This window comes from Morus notabilis, unplaced genomic scaffold (assembly GCF_000414095.1).
Source record: "Morus notabilis unplaced genomic scaffold, ASM41409v2 Scaffold1099, whole genome shotgun sequence".
Taxonomy (NCBI): Eukaryota; Viridiplantae; Streptophyta; class Magnoliopsida; order Rosales; family Moraceae; genus Morus; species Morus notabilis.
In genome coordinates this window covers 1-22,596 of record NW_010359483.1, presented here as the reverse complement: position 1 = coordinate 22,596, position 22,596 = coordinate 1, and the positions used below count along the sequence as shown (strand labels likewise).

General features: G+C 32.9%; 2 protein-coding genes across 3 annotated transcripts; one reads left to right on the top strand and one right to left on the bottom strand.

The window, feature by feature from the left end:
* The first annotated feature begins 782 nt into the window (after positions 1–782).
* On the top strand, positions 783–7,834 carry LOC21385016 (long chain acyl-CoA synthetase 7, peroxisomal). Of its 2 annotated transcripts, XM_024163237.1 has the most exons (23): positions 783–1,023; positions 1,410–1,470; positions 1,574–1,651; positions 1,870–1,941; positions 2,030–2,111; positions 2,369–2,474; positions 2,578–2,654; positions 3,355–3,399; positions 3,536–3,622; positions 4,063–4,152; positions 4,296–4,375; positions 4,485–4,578; positions 5,076–5,164; positions 5,248–5,336; positions 5,546–5,675; positions 5,814–5,932; positions 6,086–6,209; positions 6,290–6,376; positions 6,479–6,582; positions 6,666–6,751; positions 7,095–7,181; positions 7,271–7,357; positions 7,479–7,834. In XM_024163237.1, the coding sequence occupies exons 1-23, from the start codon at positions 906–908 to the stop codon at positions 7,545–7,547; spliced, it is 2,061 nt and encodes a 686-aa protein (XP_024019005.1). In that variant the 5' UTR covers positions 783–905; the 3' UTR covers positions 7,548–7,834. The 2 variants fall into 2 exon arrangements, with proteins under 2 accessions (XP_024019005.1, XP_024019006.1); XM_024163238.1 differs by lacking the exons at positions 7,271–7,357; positions 7,479–7,834 and having other exon boundaries at positions 6,666–6,761; positions 7,095–7,175.
* Positions 7,835–9,881: 2,047 nt separating this feature from the next.
* On the bottom strand, positions 9,882–15,757 carry LOC21385015 (probable Xaa-Pro aminopeptidase P). Its single transcript, XM_024163236.1, has 13 exons — positions 15,291–15,757; positions 14,466–14,591; positions 14,110–14,229; positions 13,661–13,936; positions 13,388–13,560; positions 12,588–12,836; positions 12,041–12,192; positions 11,553–11,743; positions 11,297–11,405; positions 11,026–11,180; positions 10,683–10,775; positions 10,420–10,500; positions 9,882–10,177 (listed from the first exon to the last, which is right to left on the bottom strand). The coding sequence occupies exons 1-13, from the start codon at positions 15,603–15,605 to the stop codon at positions 10,106–10,108; spliced, it is 2,112 nt and encodes a 703-aa protein (XP_024019004.1). The 5' UTR covers positions 15,606–15,757; the 3' UTR covers positions 9,882–10,105.
* Between the last annotated feature and the right edge of the window lie 6,839 nt (positions 15,758–22,596).

Genomic DNA, 22,596 nt, shown 5'->3' with positions numbered 1-22,596 from the left:
AAGTTGAAATTTAATATTAAATTTTGTTAAAAATAATTTTAATAATTTAACTTCATGAGTTTTTTAACTGCTGATATGACAGTGTTAGAAATAAAATATAAAAAGTGGGTTAGTAGATAATTATTGTAATCGGTGTATTTTTTGTAAATAATCCATAATTTTATCCGAACAAACACCTATGTAAGTAGCAGAAAGGGTAAAAGTATGAATATTAAGACCTCGTTCTTTTCGCTGATTTGAGTTTAGAATTCGCGTTTTGCTATAGTAAAAAGCTCTCAGAAACAGTCACATCTAACTTTTTTACTACAATAAAAAGCTCACACAACATCACATCTCAACTCGAATTAGCGAACCGAACGGGCCCTAAGATAAGCGCGCGCTCAAACAACAACACTTAAGAGCCCGTTTGGTTCATGGAGCCCGTTTGGTTCATGGATTAGAACTATGAGATTAAAATCATTCGATTTACATGTGTTTTTTTGAGAGAAAATACTGTAGCGAACTATGAACTATGATTCGAATCAGTATAAGCGCGCGCTCAAACAACAACACTTAAGAGCCCGTTTGGTTCATGGATTAGAACTATGAGATTAAAATCATTCGATTTACATGTGTTTTTTGTGAGAGAAAATACTGTAACGAACTATGAACTATAATTCGAATCAGGGAACGAATCTTCCAACCAAACGGGCTCTTATCCTAACTGTTCCACGTTATCATTGCTCCTTGAAAAGCGTGCCCATTCCTTCTTTTTTATAATTTTCTTTTTCCTTTCTCAGTAGTTGATTGATTGTTGAATAATTGTTTCAAATCAAAACCGAGAAACAAAAAACGAAACCACCATTTTCCTACCCAATTTTCTCGAGAAAATCCTCAACCTCGAACTATCGTCTCCTTGCCCGGCCATGGCCTCACCAGCGCAGCGCCGTCTGCACGCGATTCACTCTCACCTGCTTCCCGTAACCGCCCACGATTCGCGCTTGCCTATTCAATCCAACGTTACCGCCGGAGAGTTCGCTCTCCGTACTTTTCTCTCTCCTCTCTCTCTCTACACTGTGTATTAGTGTATGTATAGGTTTTACTTTACCATAAGGAAGAACTGAAATTCACGACATGAGAAGAAGTGGATAGGAAAATTCCTCTGTTTTCTGCTCCAGATCTCAGGCGTTTTGTTTTTCCCGAAGATTTGTTTTTTTAGAGTTTTTCGAAACGAGATGCTTAAAAGTCTATGCTTGTTTGCGTTATTGCTTGTCTTGAGAGATAGAAGATATGGAACTATGTTCTGCTTGGTTTCTTTAAAAGGAAAGTTGTGCTGATTAATTAGCTATCACTTTGCTGATTGTTTATAATTTTAATCCCTCGTTATTCGATTTTTTTGCTCTGAAATGGCTGGATTAATTCTTGAGCAGCACAAGGGTATAGTGTAGTTCTTCCAGAGAAATTGCAAACAGGAAAGTGGGATGTGTACAGGTATGTTAATTTCTTTCTTCTTCTTTTTTTGTTTTGTTTTTGTTTTTGCTATGTGATGTTGTATTTAATGGATATGAATTTTGGTGATTTTGTGTAACTACAGATCTGCACGCTCTCCATTCAAGCTTGTTTCTAGATATGATGATCATCCTGAAATTGGGACGCTGCATGATAACTTTGTGTAAGGACTTTCATTGAGCCGATTTAGTTTTTTTTTTTTTTTTTTTTTTTTTTTTTTTTTTTTTTTATTTTTTTTTTTTTTTTTTTTTTTTTTTTTTTTTTTTTTTTTTTCAATATTGCTATTGAACTTGTAGAATCAGTATTCTTGGAGGTTGCATTACTATTGTTTTTATTAGGGGAATGACAAAAAGTTGGTTTAAAATCTTTGTGAGCCCACAGACATGCAGTTGAAACTTTCCGAGACTACAAGTACTTGGGTACGCGAATTCAGGTGGACGGAAGTGTTGGAGAGTGAGTTTGTTTTGGTATATAAAGTTGATTCTTACACTAGAATGATTTTCTCCATATAATAAAAATGTTGTATTCTTTGAAACCGAAGGTACATATGGATGACATATGGAGAAGCTGGAAGTGCTCGGGAAGCAATCGGTTCTGGCCTACGGATTAATGGGCTGCAGAAAGTAAGTCACTTCAAGAGTTCTCAATGTTACTTCTTTTGAAACAATTTTCATCAACTCTTAAGTTTAACGACTATATATGTGTGTGTGTGTATTTTCCGTGGCCTTAAATTATAATTTTGTATCCTCTGCTATAATTTTTAGGCCTATTATTCAAAATATCTTGAAATATTTCTAGCAAGATACCTCAAGTGGAAGTTTTTATATGATGTAATATTGTAAGGATGAAAATTTGATTGCAATAATTTTAGTAATTGCAGGGAGCTTGCATTGGACTTTATTTTATAAATAGACCGGAATGGCTGATTGTGGACCATGCTTGTGCAGCGTATTCATATATCTCTGTTCCTTTGTATGACACTCTTGGTGTGTGCTTGAGTATTAGTTATTATCAAATTATTTTTCCTAGTTAGTTGAACTTGCTTCAATCTATTTTCTTTTTTTTTTAATTTTAATTTTTAATTTGCAGGTCCAGATGTGGTGAAGTATGTCGTTAATCATGCGGATGTACAGGCTATTTTTTGCGTCCCTCAAACTCTGAACTCTGTGAGTTCAACATTTTCTTCCCTTGTAGTATCTGACATAACATCAGTGATCTTTACAATAATATGTATGTTGAGTGCTGCAAACAATTGCAGCAAGGATTTCTCGTCTATATTCTAAGCCGAAATGAGCATCAAGTTAGGAAGAGTTTTACTGTGTAGATCTTTTCCTTGAATCAGCTCCTTTTTGAAGCGTACATTCATTTATACAGTTTTTTCTGACAACTCTTTTTTCTAATGAAAAATTTGCACTCAATTGTTTTCCTCCTACACATGTTTGTTCTCTAAACTCTTTGTTTTAAACTCTTAAAGAGGTGACATGTAAGGCATCCATTGCATCTTGACTCATTTCATTCATTTTTTTTTTATTTTTCTATTGGTAGACATCAAAACAAGCTTGTTAATTAAGTTTATTCTTCATATTCTCATCTAAGGGTTTGCATTGGAATGTTAGCTGGTTCTATTAAAGAAAATTGAAGGTTTTGCTGTTTGTTTGATATATGATTTAGAAAATAAAAACGGTATTTCTCCTATGCATATTATTTGCTTCAAATGTCAGCTCAATGTATGATAATATACATACATACATACATACATACATTTGTTCGTACGTACATACATACTTATATTTTATTTATTTCAAATCTTCTGACTTGGATTTGAGAGTTGCAATACATCTTATGTCCCTCTGTCCAAATTTGCAGTTGTTGAGCTTCTTATCCGACATCCCATCTGTACATTTAATAGTGGTGCGTAATCCTTAGTCCTAATCTCTTAGCAAAAAAAAAATCCGTAATCGTAATCAATGAATGCTTGTGAAAGCTGAAAATTTCTGACGCTTGCCAGTTTTTCAATAATTCGTCTCTTGTATCATCCATAATGTAGGTTGTGGGAGGGGTTGATGAACATTTACCTTCACTTCCATCTACAACTGGAGTGAAGCTTATATCCTATTTAAAACTAATCGGCCAGGTAAAGTTTAAACGTGGCTGAAGTGTACAATTTTAATTGCAGGCTTTTTGGCTTTGATTTTTTTTTTTTTCGCCTTACTTCAAGCTACTATTTCTTCCATATATTTGGTTTAGTTTCTCTGATGTTTGCGTTCTCCACTCATATTCTTGAAATGCTTTCTAAGGTCAATCCTGCTCGCTTCAGTCATCCCTCTTCATTTCAATTCTCATTTGCTGACTTTCGTTCTCAATAATTTGTCTAATCTCTTTTCCGGAAAAAAAAATAAATAAATAAATAATACTTTGTCTGATCTGTGCACCTTTACCAATTATCTATTATCTTCTAGAATGCAAAAGATTCAATATCCATCTTTTAGTGTTTTCGTCTTTTATAGCCCAGCTTTTCCGATTTATCTGTTTAAGCATTTTTGTCTCATAAACTCACAGATAGTTTTCTTTTAGGGCCGCAGGAATCTGCAACCCTTTTACCCTGCTAAGCCTGAAGATATTGCAACCATATGCTACACAAGTGGTACTACGGGAACACCGAAGGTAATCAGTCATAACTTTCTTGCACTTCAGCTCTTTTCTTCCGCCACCAAAGTTAATTTGTGAAATCTAAGTCACTTTGTTCTATGCCTTGCTACATACTAAACGATGCACTTCAAATCTTCTTTTCTTCTCTAAATGCCAAGGGAGTTATATTGACACATGGGAACTTTATTGCAAGTGCTGCTGGATTTAGTCGTGCAATCAAATTCTATCCCTCTGATGTGTGAGTGACTGAGTTATATATGTTTCGTTAGCTAAGACATTGAAGATAAATTTCATTAATTTATGAAGGCCTTGGGATAGTTTTTTGAATTGCATTTTATTTTTCACAGTTACATATCCTATCTTCCTTTGGCACACATCTTTGAACGGACTAATCAAATTATCTTGGCATACTTTGGTGTCGCTATTGGTTTCTACCAGGGGGTAAGTGATCTCTTTCTGAATATCTTGTTTAAAATATCTTTCTATACTGTCTAAAGCATCTGCTTAATTTTCTTCTTTGCTTCCTTACTGATGGTATGAAAAACTTGGAACTTCTTGTCTGCTGGCTGCTATAATTATTCTCCCATATACTGCTATGAATTATTTTCTTGATCATGTTTAATGGTCAGAAATTATCCAAGCAGATTTTTTCATTTGTCTCTGTAAGTTATTATCTAATTATTGCACTAGGTGGTTCTGTTAGTTTGATTTTCTGTTATTATCTAGGTACTTATGGTTCTTGTTAGTCTCAGTGGAGGAAAATAATCAGTTTGATTTTGATAGAAACTAATCTCCTCTTCGGATCTATAAATGTTCATTTATAGCTAAATGAGAGTTTTTTTTTTGAGGTATAACGGTCTTGGATTTTAGAAAGATTGAGGAATATAAACATTATCTTTTTGTAAACGAGGCTCTTATATATCTTTAGGTCTTTGCAGGACAATTTGAAACTGATGGATGACATGGCTGCTCTAAGACCTACAATATTTTGTAGTGTTCCTCGGTTGTATAATCGAATATACGCTGGGTAATCATTATTGTGTGACATTTAAAATGTTTCCATATTTCTTTTTTGTCTATTTGTCTTGTCTTATTAAATGATTATCACAGAATTTCAAATGCCGTGAAGACTTCTGGGGCTCTGAGGGAGAAACTATTCAGAGCTGCTTACAACTCCAAGAAGCGGGACATAATGAGTGGTAAACATGCTAATACGTAGACAACCTCAAATTTTGCCTCAAATTTCTATTTAGCAGCTTATAATCCATTGTCTTTAAATTTAAGAATTACAGTGGAAACAGAAGGAAAAATATTTCGCCAATTTTATTCTGTTCTCCAGGCTATTCAACATAAGCACATTTATCTGATCAATCATTTGGCATCTTGTTGATTGTTCCTCAATTTCCAGGAAGAAATCCATCTCCAATATGGGACAGATTAGTATTTAACAAAATAAGGGAAAAGCTCGGTGGACGAGTTCGTTTTATGGGATCAGGTGCTTCACCTTTGTCCCCTGATGTCATGGACTTTTTGAGAGTGTAAGTTTGACTAGGTTGCATACTCTTGCTCGGCAATCGTCTGTTCGATTCTTTATCCTTATTTATTTATTTAAGTAGGGGAAGCGGTTGTAATGGTTAGAAATTTATGCACCATTGCATGTGTTACCACAATTGCAGGTGCTTTGGCTGTGATGTCATTGAAGGATATGGCATGACTGAGACTTCTTGCGTTATAAGCATAATGGACGAGGGTGATACCTTATCTGGTCATGTTGGGTCACCTAGTTCTGCTTGTGGTGAGTTGTTAACTCTTCGCCCCGTAAACATATGAAAAGACAACACTTGCAGAACGCTGCATGTGCACACTGATATTGCATGGCAGAATCATCATACTCGAGATTCTTCTTTCTATCTTTCTTTTTAACCTGCATTTTTAATTTGTTTTTCAGAAATAAAACTCGTGGATGTTCCCGAAATGAATTACACCTCTACGGATCAACCTTATCCTCGTGGCGAAATTTGTGTTAGGGGTCCCATTGTTTTCCAAGGCTATTACAAAGACGAAGTCCAAACGTACTCAGCTTGTTCGAGTGATTATTTTACGAGCTAAAATAGTCTAGTAATGTTGACCTGACTCATAGTTAATTGAACAGGAAAGAAGTAATTGATAACGATGGTTGGCTGCATACTGGTGACATTGGATTGTGGCTACCCGGGGGCCGTCTTAAGATTATTGATAGGTGAGTTTCTACAAATATTTTGCAATTTTAGTTGGTAAATGTTGATAGTTGTATTGGATGCAGATGTGTTTTAAATGGTCGTTATTTTTTAACTTTTGACAGGAAAAAGAATATTTTTAAGTTGGCACAGGGAGAGTATATAGCACCCGAGAAAGTTGAGAATGTCTATGCCAAGTGCAAATTCGTTTCTCAGTGTTTTATATACGGTAAGGAAAATCGGACTATCAAATAAAAACTTTCCACTAAACTGTTCTTCCTGACGTCTTGATCTCTTTTCCACCCTCCTCAGGTGACAGCTTGAACTCCTGCCTGGTAGCAGTAGTTGCAGTGGACCCAGAGGTGTTGAAAGAGTGGGCTGCATCAGAAGGCATAAAGGTTGTTCCTTGTGAGTCCCAAGTATAGGATATTTATTCTAATATTTGTTTCTTTTGATTTCCAATTAGGAACGTGTCATCTCTTCTTTACCATGCTAAATAAGCAGTGAACTTATTTACAGCCACACTCAGCGCCAAGTGTTTTTTTTTTTTTTTTTTTTTTTTTTTGGGGGGGGGGGGGGGGGGGTGTTTTTTTTTTTTTTTTTTTTTTTTTTTGGGGGGGGGGGGGTGTTGGAATAGGGTGTTCTGAAGTACGCAAGACCTGCTAATGATTGTGAATGCCTGCAAAATCAGGCAAGGTTATTACTGTTTTGTTATAAAAATCTTATTGCATGTATATGCAGTATGAAGATCTAGGACAACTATGCAACGATCCAAGAGCGAGGTCCGCTGTTCTGGCAGAAATGGATGCCGTTGGTAGAGAGGCTCAGGTAATCTGTCTTATGAGTTAATCAGTGAAAATACTTCAGCGCAAGCAATGGGATGTTCAATTTGTTTGGTGTTTCTCTTTTGATCACAGTTGAGAGGCTTTGAATTTGCAAAGGCTGTAACTTTGGTTCCCGAACCATTTACCGTGGAGGATGGCCTTCTCACTCCCACTTTCAAAGTAAGCTCATTTTTCTTTCTTCCCTTGATTAGATTTGGCCAAATAACTCTGATGCAACGTTTGGAAGTAAAGAAGAAATATGTAGGAAATTATGTATGTACTGACTTGAATTCCTTTACAGATCAAGAGGCCTCAAGCAAAAGCCTACTTTGCCAAAGCAATTTCGGACATGTATTCTTCGATGTCTTGATGAGAACCAACACTGCAAAATGCAATTTCTTAGAGGCAAAATTGAAGAAAAATAATGAAAATTTTCACCCCACAAAGTGCAGGGTTTTCTATAAGCAAAAATATGCTCTTTGGAGAGCCGTCTTATTGAAGCAGGAGACTTTGTTTCTTGCGTTGTTGTATGTAACATTAGTTGACATAGATCATAATTTTTTTGTTATATATGAAAAAGGTTCTCCATTATATTAAATGTTTGACACATTGAAGTTCAACCACGCATGAGTTCAAATGCAATTATGTAAAGTTTTGGTGTAGCTGCAAAAGTAAATAAAAAGATTTGAGTACATTAAAAAAAACAAAAAAAAAACATCTATCAAAGGTATCAATACTCCTCCATCTAGTAATCCACTGCTACTCATGAGTTGTAATTGGGCGGATAAATAGAATTGGCTTTGAAAATGCATTTGAAATGATTTGTTAAGTAATAGTTATTATTTATTTATTTAACTACTAACGGAAAGATTTTTTTGTCGCGAGTCGTAAGCAAAACGACCCACGTGTACTGCCACGTAATTTCTTTTATTTTGTAATTAAGGGCACGTTTAGTTCGCTGATTTGAATTTTTAATTCGAGTTGAGATGTAATTTTTATGTGAAAATTTTTTACTGCAGTAAAAAAGTTAAATGTGATTATTTCTAATAGTTTTTTATTGTAGTAAAACTCAAATTCTAAATTTAAAGCCCTGTTCACTTCGCGGATTTGAGTTTTTAATTCGAGTTGAGATGTGACATTTTCTGAGAGCTTTTCACTGTAGTAGAAAAAATTAGATGTGACATTTTCTGAAAACTTTTTACTGTAAAAACTTAAAACTGAAAACTCAAATTGGTGAAATGAACGAGTCCTAAATCGATGAAATAAACGGAGCTTAAAGATACAAGAAGGTGAAACGTCGTTTGCTTTCTTTTGTTCTCTTCGTACTGCTCTGTTTTTCTTTATTTTCTTCATCATGCTAATATGCTTTCTTTTATTTTTCTCATTGTTTGACGTATGATGATTTCGGATGACAGCTAGTTAGAAACGACGTTTGTTGCTTGCTATGTTCTTAAGCTTGTGTATGTTCTTTTGTATAAGATGTTGCATATTTTAAGATTTTATCTCTCAACAAACATGAAATCAGAGACAAATTTTCAATTATAATCAAAGAATCGTTTGAAAGAAAATAATATTTTTGCTCAGGTTAAAAGGAAGTGATATACGACACATGAACCAATATACCACACAATATCAAAAGCAAATTGTTTAATTGTGGCATTTTATCAAACAAATGGGTCTCATGAAAAAAATCACGTTTCATCAGACCACCCATCCGTCATCGCCGATGCAGAAAAAGGGGGAGAGCTTTTAATGAAAGTCAGACCACCGATCCGTCCTCATCGATGCAGAAAAAAGTGAAAGCACCAGTTACTTCTCGCGATTCTGCCGGAGTTTGGGACCGCGACGATCTGAAAGAATAAAGTTCCTAAACAACCCTTCAAAGGAATCGTGTGGTGAGGTGCATCTAGCTTCATCGATGTCCAAGAACTCAACTTAAGAATTCAGAAAATCTAAAACCTGTTCCTTTTTTTTTTTTTTTTTTTCATTTGAAAATTGATGCTTAAATTATACCCGTAAAGTTGTAAAACTCATCCACTATAATACGGACAAGAATTTTTATTTTTAGCATTTTTGAAGAGCATGGAGGATTTCAAATAATAATAAAAAAAGGGCCATGGAGATTGGAGAAAGAGAAATGGTGGAAATCTGAAGAAAGAGAAACCAAAATATTGGTAGGGTCCACCAAGCCACATGTCACTATCTATTTCTCCAACCCGTGTCGTGAGAAAAACAAGTCTCACTCCGTTTAGTTGTTAGGAGATTGGAGAAAGAGAAATGGTGGAAATCTGAAGAAAGAGAAACCAAAGTATTGGTAGGGTCCACCGAGCCACATGTCACTATCTATTTCTCCAACCCGTATCGTGAGAAAAACAAGTCTTAGTCCTTAGTTGTTGATTCAAATTGAGACGTGATTTTACGTGAAAATTTTTTACTGTAATAAAAAAATTAAATATGATTATTTTTAAAAATTTTTACTATAATAAAACTTAAATTAATAAAATAAAAGAGATCTACATATAACATTGCTCAACTCCTAATCATTTATTTATTTAATAGTTATTAATTATTTGACTATTATTGATTATTGGTTATTAAAATATTAAATATAGCAATGGTAAGTATTGATTATTTGTTTGTTTTTTTTTGTTTTTTTTTTGGGGTGCACAAAAGAATAAGACCATTCCCAAACTACATAAGCCAATTTCGAAAATACATGCCATGTAAATGCTATTTAAGAATCGTTTCTGGAAGAGCTACAACAAGAAACGCATAACGGGCAGTTTCTGCAGCATACTGTACAATACAACTATAGCCATATTCCTTTTCTCCTCGTCACCCTATTTAATTGGAAAACATTTATGTGTATGTACGAAGAATTATACAAGAAGGAATCAAAATTCTAAAAATGAACAGCACAAATAGCAGTCACCGCTTGACGAGTGGCTGTGTGTTGTTCCAAAGCCACTGAAGGGCTGAACCATCCAGCAAAGGCGAGACCTGTGAGACCTTTTAGATTAGCCTCAATTTGTAGAGTGAAAACCATAATGGCTAAGCCGAAAGACTTTTTTAAGCCTGTCGGGCCGTGATGAGTGATGGGGCCACGGCCCTGTCATGCTATTCAGCATTCGGCTAAGCCGTACATAATAATTAACAAGAAAGACCCGAGAAAAAATTTAAATATATATATATATATATAAGAGAATCAAATGATGATAGGACCTGATATCATATGTGCTAACCTTTTCCCAGACTTGGGAATGGTAATCATTGAGCCAAGTTATCTCCTCGGCAGAAAGCAAAGTTAAGTCGATCAATTTAGCCTGTATCAAAATATAAGTATATCCATTTGAGAAGGAACTACAAAAACAAACTTACCCAAGAACTCATAATAATCTACAGTAGATGCTATATAATTATTACACTATTCCCAAGCTCACTAAGGTGACAGCTTTGGGGGAAGAAAAAGAATTACTGTAAAAACTAGGTTTGGCCATTATTATACCTGAATGGGAACAAATGTGAGTTTCTCAAAACCCAGATATTCAATTCCTCCAAAACGAATTGGTGTGTCAGCCTCTTTCACGACAATCAGATTCTACATGACAATATTAAATATGAATCAATAGGCAGCTAGCAGATGGGATTGAAGTCATATATTCAGATCGGTAGTATGCAAAAAAGTAAATGGGAGAGTGCACAGGGAAAAATTGCAAATTCAATTGGGACCAAACAAAGTAGTGTTTGATTTAACTATATCGAACTAGTTCATCCATGAATTTAAACTAACTCAAACATAGACAACGAAAGAGCAAATTTTAAATACATTTATGAGCTGGCGTACATACCTCAATACGAATGCCAAATGCATGGTCTTCGTAGTAGCCTGGCTCATTGCTAACAATCATGCCTTTCTGTAAAGGAGTCATATTGCCATATCGAAAGCTGATGCTTTGAGGGCCCTCATGGACATTCAATGCAGCTCCCACACCATGCCCAGTTCCTTAGACAATGAAGACAAAAAGAAATAGCAGTAAGGACATTAATCATCACATCCTACGTACATCGCAGTGAAAACTTTTCTAGCGGAACGATAAGCTAAGAGAAGTTCTTGAATACCATGTCGGTAATCAAGTCCTATTTTCCAAAGAGATGAACGAGCAAATGCATCCAAGACAAAACCCGGGGTATTTTCAGGGAATACTGCCTGGTCAAGGGCTATATGACCCTGCAATGGGATACAATCAGAAACATAAAGAGGAAAAAATAAGTCATATAATCCATAAATAGTAAATATATAATTCTACAAAAATGGGAAACAGCCATTTCTCTGTGTAGTAGAATAACTGACACTAATCAAGAGATAAGTAGATACCTGCAAAACTCTTGTGAAGCATTCTTTTTCCCATGCTTTAGGTTCACCAAAATGAACAGTCCTTGTTATGTCTGTTGTTCCGTCAACATATTGACCTCCACTATCCAATAGGAAGAGTTTATTTCCATCCACAATGCTACAACTAGCTGGTTCTGGTTTGTAGTGGATGATTGCGCCATTTGGACCAGACCCTGGAAAATTATTCAAGTAGTGACGGGTTAAGGTAAAAAAAGCACCCCTCTCTAGAAGGAAAAAAAAAATCGGCGCTACAATCCGTGTTTTATACTTGTGCACGATCTAACGCATAAATGTCCTGGCCACTCCAATACAAATTGCTATTGAAAATGAATTTTTAATGCATTTTTGGCTTTTGCAACTCCAATTGAAGAAAAAACTGAGCTAACTATGACATCCAAATTGACCATTCAAAATAAACAAAACATAGAGGAACTAATTCAAAGTAATCATGATTACAGATATCAACATACCACTTATAGTGTCAAAGCTTGTACCAATGAAACCACTCTGCCTTGAACGAAATTCAAGAAGCTGGTCAGCCACTTCTACCTCCGTTAATTTTACATCCTTGTGAATTTCCTCTTCCAACCAGGCCCAGAATTGTGCTAGAGCAGCTGCATCCCTGGAAGGAAAATCATTATCTCATATTCCCTGAACTTCTTGGCTATATTTGTCTCCGGAATGGACAATATGAACTTAAAAGTTTTTGCTTATCTTATTTTAGGTGGTAACGCAAGTATAAAGTCTTGTTTACAAGTTCTTTGGGTTTCTCCAGAGCGATAGAACTGGTAATTTCATCTTCGATTACAATGATGGTCAACTATGTGCCCTTAGGTGTTTCCTTGAACATACAGAGCTACAAATTGAAGCTTAATCTTAAGGCACTTCTGAAACTCGCGACTATGCTTCAACGTTATCAATGTGGCATTTAAAACCAAAAAAGTGACTCCACAGAAGCAATGTTATGCCAATGTCATATTCATATCACAACTCAGGCTCAGAGGGTGGAATAATTACCTCAAATGACAATTCTGCATTCCTTCTAACTCAGCAGCAGTTTTTATTGCCTTTGCTAAAGAGACAGGAGATGCTTTATAAATTCCAGCAGGGGCAGTTGACCAACCATTGAGGTCAACATTCTTCTGACTCTTATTTGTTTTCTCAATGTGCTTATACTGTTTTTCACAGGCAGCAGTGTAAGTGTTGACAATAGCAGCATTAACAGAAGATCTATCCAGCCACAGTCGAGCTCCTTGTGCTGCCAAACTGAAAGTTGCAAGATGTGTTTTTAAGAATAATTGCAAGATGAGCTCACCTCACTCTTTATGGTAAGAGCAACACAACGGCTATTAATTATCACTCATCCTTTGGCACATTGTAATCCTACATTTTATTATCTAGCGTTGGGTATTATATAATAAAAGCCTATATCATAATATTATATACAGTAAAATTTATTACGATGTGTAAAATAAGCTTCAATGTATATTTGGATATTGCTAGCAACACAGACACACACGAAAACAGAATATCTCACGTGTACATCCCCAGTCCCAGTACCCTATATGTGACAAAATTAGATGATCAAAGCTGCTATTGAGATACTAATGCAATCTCATATCAGTTTGAATACGGCATATCACCAAGATATGAATAAGTTTACCAGTCAATTAATTAGCGAAAATTATAGTGATCTGAAATATTTAAAATAAAATAAAAAAGGAACGAGAAGCTTTTCATAAGAAAAGTGCGGATACGTATCATTACTCTGGAAAATATATTTTCCCCATCCAAAAACTAATAAATCCCAAGCTGACCTTTTAACTTCAGACAGAATGGTATCATACGGCATCAACTCGACTCCTGCACTCTTCAAGTGCTCCATCACATCTGGGTTGACTTTCGAATTATCCACAAATAACTTTGCTTTATTGATCTCCACAATCAAGTATGCGTACATAACAGGAGAATGTGGGATGTCATTTCCTCTCTATAAATAAAAAAGAACCATTTGGATTTAAACACTAAAATACAATATCAGATATATCATTTAATAATTCTAAAAAATTTTATCAACTCTAAAGGCATACCAAGTTCGACAGCCAGGCAATTTCATCAAGCATGGATATCACAATTGCAGATGATCCAGCATTAACCAGTTCTGACCTCAGTGTTGAAAATTTAGATGCCACATCTAGTCCAGCATATTTTAGGTCATGTACTCTAATTAATTTATTTGGAGGCTTTGGTCTTGCTTCTTTCCATATTTCATCCACTAGGTTTGTATCATATAGGAAAACCAATTCATGATTCTTCTTAGCAATGGCGTCCCTCAGTTCCTCTGCAGCATCGGCAGAAAAGAGAAACTGCTCCCTTCACAATATAAAATAGAAGACGGCATCATGCACAGGCAACTACAACGGATTCTCGAGTCTGTGTAAATCCAATTTAAAGCATAACTACTTTCATGTGACACTAAATTTCTACAATAAAACAATAAATTGTTGTGCACCCATTACTGTTTTTAAGTATTTCTCACAGGATCAATGCCAACTCTCCCGCCAGGAGCCAAAACATCACTAAGCCATTCACTAGAGGTAGGAACGCCAAGATTACCAGCCCGCATGAGAATCCAACTAGAGCTCAGTTGCTTATCAGCCTGATCATGACAGGAAAGGGGAAAAAAAATACTATGAATAACAATCTGCATAAAAGAAGAAAAAGTACGCAAGACCAATACAAAACATAGAGCTTATTGCAATTAACATGGTATTATTGGCCAAAAAACCATGAAATTATCATATAAATAGCATATAATGGAACTCAAAAGTGCAGAATAATCAAAGAGAAAGTGAGAAACTTTTTCTTTTTGTCACAAGAATCTATTGTGTAGACCTGGAGAAAATAGCGTCCGTCAGTCCATAGAGCTGCTTTATCCTTGGTTACAACAGCAGTTCCAGCACTACCAGTGAAGCCGGATATATAGGCCCTTCTCATATAGCATTCAGCAATAAACTCACTCTGGAACCAAAATAAAAAATAAAAAAACAAAAACCAATTATGACTGGCTATAAGGAAGGATCAAAAACGCTCTTTCCCAAAGAATCCTGGACCAAAACTATTTCTGAAAGTCATTTTTGTTTCGAGAAAGACAAAAAAACACGAGATATGTACTTCATTATAGAAGAATTTGCCAAAATAACCAGCTCATAAAGTTAAAATACGATAATGACTTTCCTATTTTACTTTTTTGATATTTCAAGAATATACTTAAATGAAACATTAGTGATAAACCATGGTGTATTGTGATATACCATAATGTATCAGTGAATGACCAGTGTAAATAATTAAAAATAAATAAATAAATGAAGCTCGGTCATTCATTAGTTTAAAAGGTGTAACTAAAATAGAGCATCCTTCTAATTTTCCAAAATAATATTACATTTTCAGCTCTGTTTTCATCTCAACAATTCATAGAAATGAAGAAAAGAACAAAACAGATAGTTCTCCCACTAAAACACCATTTATGTACCTCCGAAAAAAGTTTGCTAAAATCAAATCAAAAGCTCATATTTTTCACAAAACTCTCTCTTCTAATTCAATAAAGACATACCATAATTCTACGACCAACAACCATCACAAGAACACCAAAACTCCAAATTCAATCAGAAAAAAGGAAAAAAAAAAAAAGGTGGGGGGGGGGAAGGAACTAAATTGAACCTGGTGAGCGTCCTGAGAGGGAATAATATAGGCATCGATGCCGACGCCGGGCTTGGAGAAGAGCTGACGTAGGGCGCGGAGCTTCTCATCGGGCTCCGAGACGGCGCGATTCTTCCGGAACTCCGAAGGCGTCTTGGTGGAGACCGAAGAGCAGTTTCGGACGATCAGAGGAGGGGATTTTGTGGGAAAATTGAGGAATTTGGATTTGGGGAAAACGGGAAAGGAGATGGGGAAGAATCGGAGATACCGAGAGCTGTGCGATGATGGAGATGAGAGAGAGAAAGGACGCATGGCTTGCGAGGGTAGTGAGTGCATCGTATCGGAATTCTAGAGAGAGAGAGAGAGGATGAGGTCTGTGTGTGACTGTGCGATTGGGAAGAAGAAGATAAGTGAAGTTCCCTCCTTTCGTATACAAAACGGCACGCTTTGGATTGAATCATTCGTGTCTTTTTTTTTTCTTTTTTTTTTTTTTTTTGTGCGGAAGGAGTTCGTGTCTCTTTTAAACAAGGCGTTCGTGTCTCTTTTCTTAGTTCTTGATTTCAGAAAGATAGTACTTTGTAGAGCTACAAGTTTAAGTTGGACTAAACGGATCGATTGGAGATCTGTTATTGTTGGGTTAGACCTAGTCTGACCCGACTCTAAATTTTTGAGCTTAAGGTCAAGTTAGGTTAATTTTCTCTCTTTTAGGTCTGAGTTGGTCTTGTCCAAACATAAGTTTTGTAAAGATTTTTTTAAAAATATCCTATAAAATTTCAACCCGGCCCGACCAGACCCTAAATTTTTTAGCTTAGGCCGGGCTAGGCCGACCCTCTCTCCTTTAAGGTTAGGTTGGCCTGGTCCAAACATCATATTTCTAAAGATTTTTTTTAAATACTTTATAAAATTTCATACCGGTCTTAAATTTTTTGGGCTTAGGGCTAGGCTATATTGACTTTCTCTCTTTTAGGGTCGGGTCGGGCCAGCTCGAAGTTTTCTTCGGTTGGGCAGCCCAAACTTACACCTATAGTGCTTTGAGAAATAATTCACACTTAGTTTCTGGGGATCTAAAATTAATTTAACTATTGATTGTAGGTATAATCTATTAATAAATCTACACCTAATTTAATTTTGAAGTATAAATTTCAAATCATCCCACCTCAAATTTTTTTTTAAAAAAGATTTAATTAATGAATAGTTTAGTCTGTAAAGCTACAAAGAACAAATGAAAAAGAATATTTTAGTAATATGCAAAGCCGTAACACCCATTTTTCTAAACCGACAAAATTCTTAGAAATAAATGTTAGGAATTAACTTGAATTTTACTAACATCATGTTGAGTTATTTGTTACAGGTGGACGTGACGAGAACTCGAGGTGTCGAAAATAAGTTCGTGCCATTTTATAGAAATTATATATATCTTCATTCTTCTTTTTTTTTTTTTGATGATTTGATAAATAAATATATGTTCATGATATGATGTACTTCATGTTATAATGCATGGAATCAAGTGTCTTAAGAAAATTTTAAGTTTTTCTTGATTTTTCTTTTTAGACAAAAAAACCATTTCCATGACGTTAATTTTCAGCTCTATTTTGGACCTTTAAAATTCGGAAATTATTCCTTTATTTTATACAAAGTTGTAGAGCCTTTTATAAGCTTTTTAACGCCTTCTCATTTACACAAATCGGAGATCAGAGTAAGAAGATGTGGCCAGTATACCATCTGAATACCCAATAGTCTCCGACCTGGTTACTGCACGCGAACGACAATGGAAATTTTAGAAGTTGACTAAACTCTATCATTTTTCTTTCACGTGTCTCCACACCCTGATGAGAGCCATTCCCCCCAACTATTAAGGGTTTAATCCTAAAATTAAAACCTAATTAATCCTAAATCAATCATCTTAATTTTTATGCGTATTAAAGAGCCATTCAACCACTTTGAATTCTCCTTCTCTCCCTCTCTCTTCCTCCTTAGGGTGTGTTTGGTTATAGTAGGTGAATGGTAATGAGAATGAAAATGAGAATGGTAATGAGAATAGAATGAAAAAGAAAGTTGATTCATTTGTTGGTTGTAATTTTAAGAATTCTCTCGAATGAAACATGAATATTTTCATGTTGACAAACTTACCCTTATGCTATATATAACACTAATATTTTATCTATCAATATAATATATAAAATGTAATATAATATAATATAATTATTATAATATAATTATGATATATAATATAACAATATTATTAAAATTGTTAATATAATTATAATATTATAATATATAAAATGTAATATAATATAATAAAATTATTATTATATAATTATGATATATAATATAACAATATTATTAAAATTGTTAATATAATTATAATATTATAATATATAAAATGTAATATAATATAATAAAATTATTATTATATAATTATGATATATAATATAACAATATTATTAAAATTGTTAATATAATTATAATATTATAATATATAAAATGTAATATAATATAATAAAATTATTATTATATAATTATGATATATAATATAACAATATTATTAAAATTGTTAATATAATTATAATATTATAATATATAAAATGTAATATAATATAATAAAATTATTATTATATAATTATGATATATAATATAACAATATTATTAAAATTGTTAATATAATTATAATATTATAATATATAAAATGTAATATAATATAATAAAATTATTATTATATAATTATGATATATAATATAACAATATTATTAAAATTGTTAATATAATTATAATATTATAATATATAAAATGTAATATAATATAATAAAATTATTATTATATAATTATGATATATAATATAACAATATTATTAAAATTGTTAATATAATTATAATATTATAATATATAAAATGTAATATAATATTATATTATATTATATTATAAAAAATCTACTATATAATATATTTTAATTATATTATAATATTGAAGGGTAATTATGGAAAAAAAAATAAAAAAAGAACTTGAAATGGTCATTCCTCCCATATGAGAAAGGAATGATAATTCACCCAAAATGGGTGAATGGCCATTCCTTTTGAATGATCATTCCTTTCTTTTAAATCCAACCAAATATCAAACTAGAATTCTATTCCATTCCTTTTCACCCAACCAAACACACCCTTATTTCTCATGTTCAAGAACATTAGAGAAATCCTCCAACACCAGCTACCAAACCTCATCTCTTTATTATTTTTGGATTCTTCATTCATTAAAGACAAAATAAAGATTGTTGAGGTATGATTCTTTCTTGTTGTTTAGTTTGAATTTCTTTGAGGGTTTGGGTGATTGTTTTGATGATTTTTTTTATGGTTCTCTTTTTTTTCTTGAGAGGAATATTCATGAGATAGTGAATTGAGTATTAATATGCAATCGATATATATGATTTCTAAGATTTAAGACTATAGGTTTTTATTTGACTCTATGATTATATTCAAGCATGTTATTTGTTTGTTTTGGGTTTCTTAGAATCTGAGAAAGCATAATATAGGGATTTGTGGTTTTAATAATTGATAAAAATATTTTGTTTAGAGTTTCTTGTATGATTTAGAAACATTTTAGGATTTATTTATGATTATTTACATTATTGGGTCATATGATTATGTTAATCATTATTTATAGAAATGCAATTTTAGATGTGTTGAGTTGTGTATATATGCATATATTTATGATTTTAAATGTTAGATATATGTCATAGTGCTGCATATTAGATGGAGTGTGGTTTATGCATGTTGAGGATGATGTGGTTGCTTTTTTTTTTTTTATTAAATTCGGATTTAGGAGATGTTGGAAATTTCCAAAAAATTTGGCTTCACTTTAGAATAGTGTTTGAGGGAACGAACAGACTCCTTTTTAACAAATAAGGGGTTATAGGAAAGCTCTAGATGTCTACTGTAATTTGAAATTAGTTTCAGGCTATTTAGAGTTATGTGTTAATTGTTATGAGTTTTTAAAGGGGTAAAGGGCAGGCTGTCAATTTTTGTTAAATTTTGTAGTTTTGTATAATTGATGGGTTTTTATGTCTTGACGTTAATGAATGATGAGAATGGTCTATTAGACGTTTTAATGTGATTAATGTGTTTGATGAGTTGTTAAGGCTTTTTTTTAGTAATTTTATTTATGATTTATGGCATGAACGATTCAGAAGGTGAGCACCCGAGGACCTCATTCGTCGCGTCACTGTTGGAAAATTTAAAAAGGTTAAGTAAGACATTTATGTAAGTACACTCTCACCTGCAACATGATTTAAATAATTTGAGAAGTATATGATTTTGATGTTTATGATAATGTTATGACGCTTTTAATAATTCTCGCATGATGATGTTTGGAAGAAAAATGTATATATGTATTTTTATATTTTTAAATGGCGTTGTACACCCCTGATGGTGACCGGTGAGAGGTCATTTATCCGGTGAGCGGATTTATTATCACGGTTGGTATGGAATTTGCTACCCCACGCTTTATGTGGCTAGCACGCTATGATGGTACAACGTCGGGACCAATATATGATGGATTTTAAAGTTAAAACATATTAAAAAATAATTGTTCTTATGATGACGTTTATTATTGGTGAATAAAAATGTTCATTTACGTTTGTGACATTTAGGGCCCGTTTGTTTGCGTTTTCATTTTCGTTTTTCACGGTTTTCAAAGCAAAAAAATGAAAACGGGTGTTAAAAACGTGTTTGGTGCAATTTTTTTTAAAAAACAAAACCAAAAACGTTTTTGTCTTTTTGTGGAAATCAGAAAACGAAAAAAAGGTGTTTTCATTTTCTTGTTTTCGTTTTCTGTTTTCTGAAAAACGGATTTCACTTTTTTTTTTCTTTTTCATTTTCTTCCCTCTTTTCTGAAACATATTATTTATTTAATATATTTAATATATTATTTATTTAATATATTTAATAATGTTATTTATTTAATATATTATTACATGTTTTCAAAAATTAAACCACCAAACGCAGTTTCAGTTTTTTTTAAAACTGAAATCAATCTCTAAATAAAACTACCAAACGCATTTTTAGAAATAATTCAAAAATGAAACTAAAAACGTTTTCATTTTCATTTTCGTACAGAAAATAAAAACGTTTTGGAATCAATTCTAAACGCACCCTTAAGTGTCTTACTAAGCCCTTGCTTATATAAGTTATTTCATGTTGCAGACGAACTAAAGGGTAAGATGTAGCCATGGAGAATCTTGGAGCGGATGCGAGCTATGTGTGATAGGAAAATGAGAGAAACGATCACGGAATGAAAATGCTTAATTTTAAATAAAGTTTTTAATTTTAATTTTATTATTTTTGAATCTTTTGTTTATAGTGGTTTTGATTTGAAGAATACTTTAGAGTTTTTTTTTAGTTTATTTCACGGTATGAATTTTAATAATTAAGTTGAACCCTATGTTTGGTAGGATAGATAGAAAAGAGGAATGAAAGAAAAGTGAAATACATAGGTGAAGGAAGTAAAATGATTTTCTCTCATGTTGTTTGGTAGAAGAGAAAGAAAAGCGAAAAGAAAATATTAAATGAAGTAAAATGATTTTGAAAAGTGAAAAGAAAATATCAAATCTAAAGCATTTTACAATAATACCCTAATACAAATAAAAATATGATGAATAGTGAATGTTAAAATTGTTATTTTACCCCTCATTTGTTTGTCTAACTTTTTCTCTTCACTTTTCTTCCCAAAGTTGGAAAGATTAAAAATTAGTGGGCCCTATGGATTTTCATTTTCCTTCCTTCCTCATTTCTTCTCTACCAAATAACATAAAATTCCATTTTTCTCTCTAAAATCCTTCATCTATTTTCTTTCCTCTCTCTTTTCCACCCTACCAAACACACTGTAAATGTTATTTTTCTTTGAGGAAGTTTAAAATTTTTAAAGTTATAATATGAAAAAAAAATTTAGGATTTCTTTAAGTGATTCAAAGTAAAGTGTTTCAAGCTTAACTATTTTTCACATTCTTTAAGAGGTAAATGTTTGAAAGTTAAGACAACTATGACGACCCGTGAGGAGTTGTTACAAAAGCGGTTATGTAAACGCGACCTCTAACCTACTTCTCTATTTATACTACACGGAAGTAGTTCTTAAAATCTACTAAAAAGAAATAGGGTTTAACGTTTAGCAAACATCCTAAGTTGTTATAGATTTTTCAAGAATTTAAGGATTAATTACAAAATTTCCCTTCAAACCTTTGAGGAAGTTTAAAATTTTTAAAGTTATAATATGAAAAAAAAAATTTAGGATTTCTTTAAGTGATTCAAAGTAAAGTGTTTCAAGCTTAACTATTTTTCACATTCTTTAAGAGGTAAATGTTTGAAAGTTAAGACAATTATGACGACCCGTGAGGAGTTGTTACAAAAGCGGTTATGTAAACGCGACCTCTAACCTACTTCTCTATTTATACTACTCGGAAGTAGTTCTTAAAATCTACTAAAAAGAAATAGGGTTTAACGTTTAGCAAACATCCTGAGTTGTTATAGATTTTTCAAGAATTTAAGGATTAATTACAAAATTTTCCTTCAAACTATGATCCATATCAACATCTTGCTCTTATTCCTTTATACGTAACACTCATACCTCTTAAAAAATAAACGTTGAAAAAATTCCCCTTATATAAGGTTATCTTGGTTATCCTCTCTTATTTAAAATATATTTTTTTATTTGAATCTAAAACTCATTACCCATTAACCATTAACATTCCCTTCAAAAAAAAAAATCCCTCCATACAGGACCTATGGCTTGAAGAGATGTAAAAATATATTGAAACTTTTTTTTCAAAGAAATTAATACTAATTAAAGAGAAATTAAAAAAAAGGCGCTAATAGTTTTTTTAAGTCTCATTGTAATTGGTGTTATAATCCTCTTTAAGTTTGAGGTGTAATAAATTTTTTCGGTTAGAACTTTTAATATTCAATTAATTTAAAGTAGAAAAAATATTGAGGGTTTTTTTTTTTTTTTTTCAAAAAATACAAATATAAGTAGATGGGTAGAATAGTAATTGTACACTAAGTGGACGTTTGGTTCACGGATTCAGAATCATAATTCAAAATCATTCCCAGTTTACGTATGTTTTTTGTGAGAAAAAATACTATTGAGGGTTTTTTTTTTTTTTTTTCAAAAAATACAAATATAAGTAGATGGGTAGAATAGTAATTGTACACTAAGTGGACGTTTGGTTCACGGATTCAGAACCATAATTCAAAATCATTCCCAGTTTACGTATGTTTTTTGTGAGAAAAAATACTGTAATAAGCCACGAACCATGATTCGAACCATAGCACGAATCCTCATACTA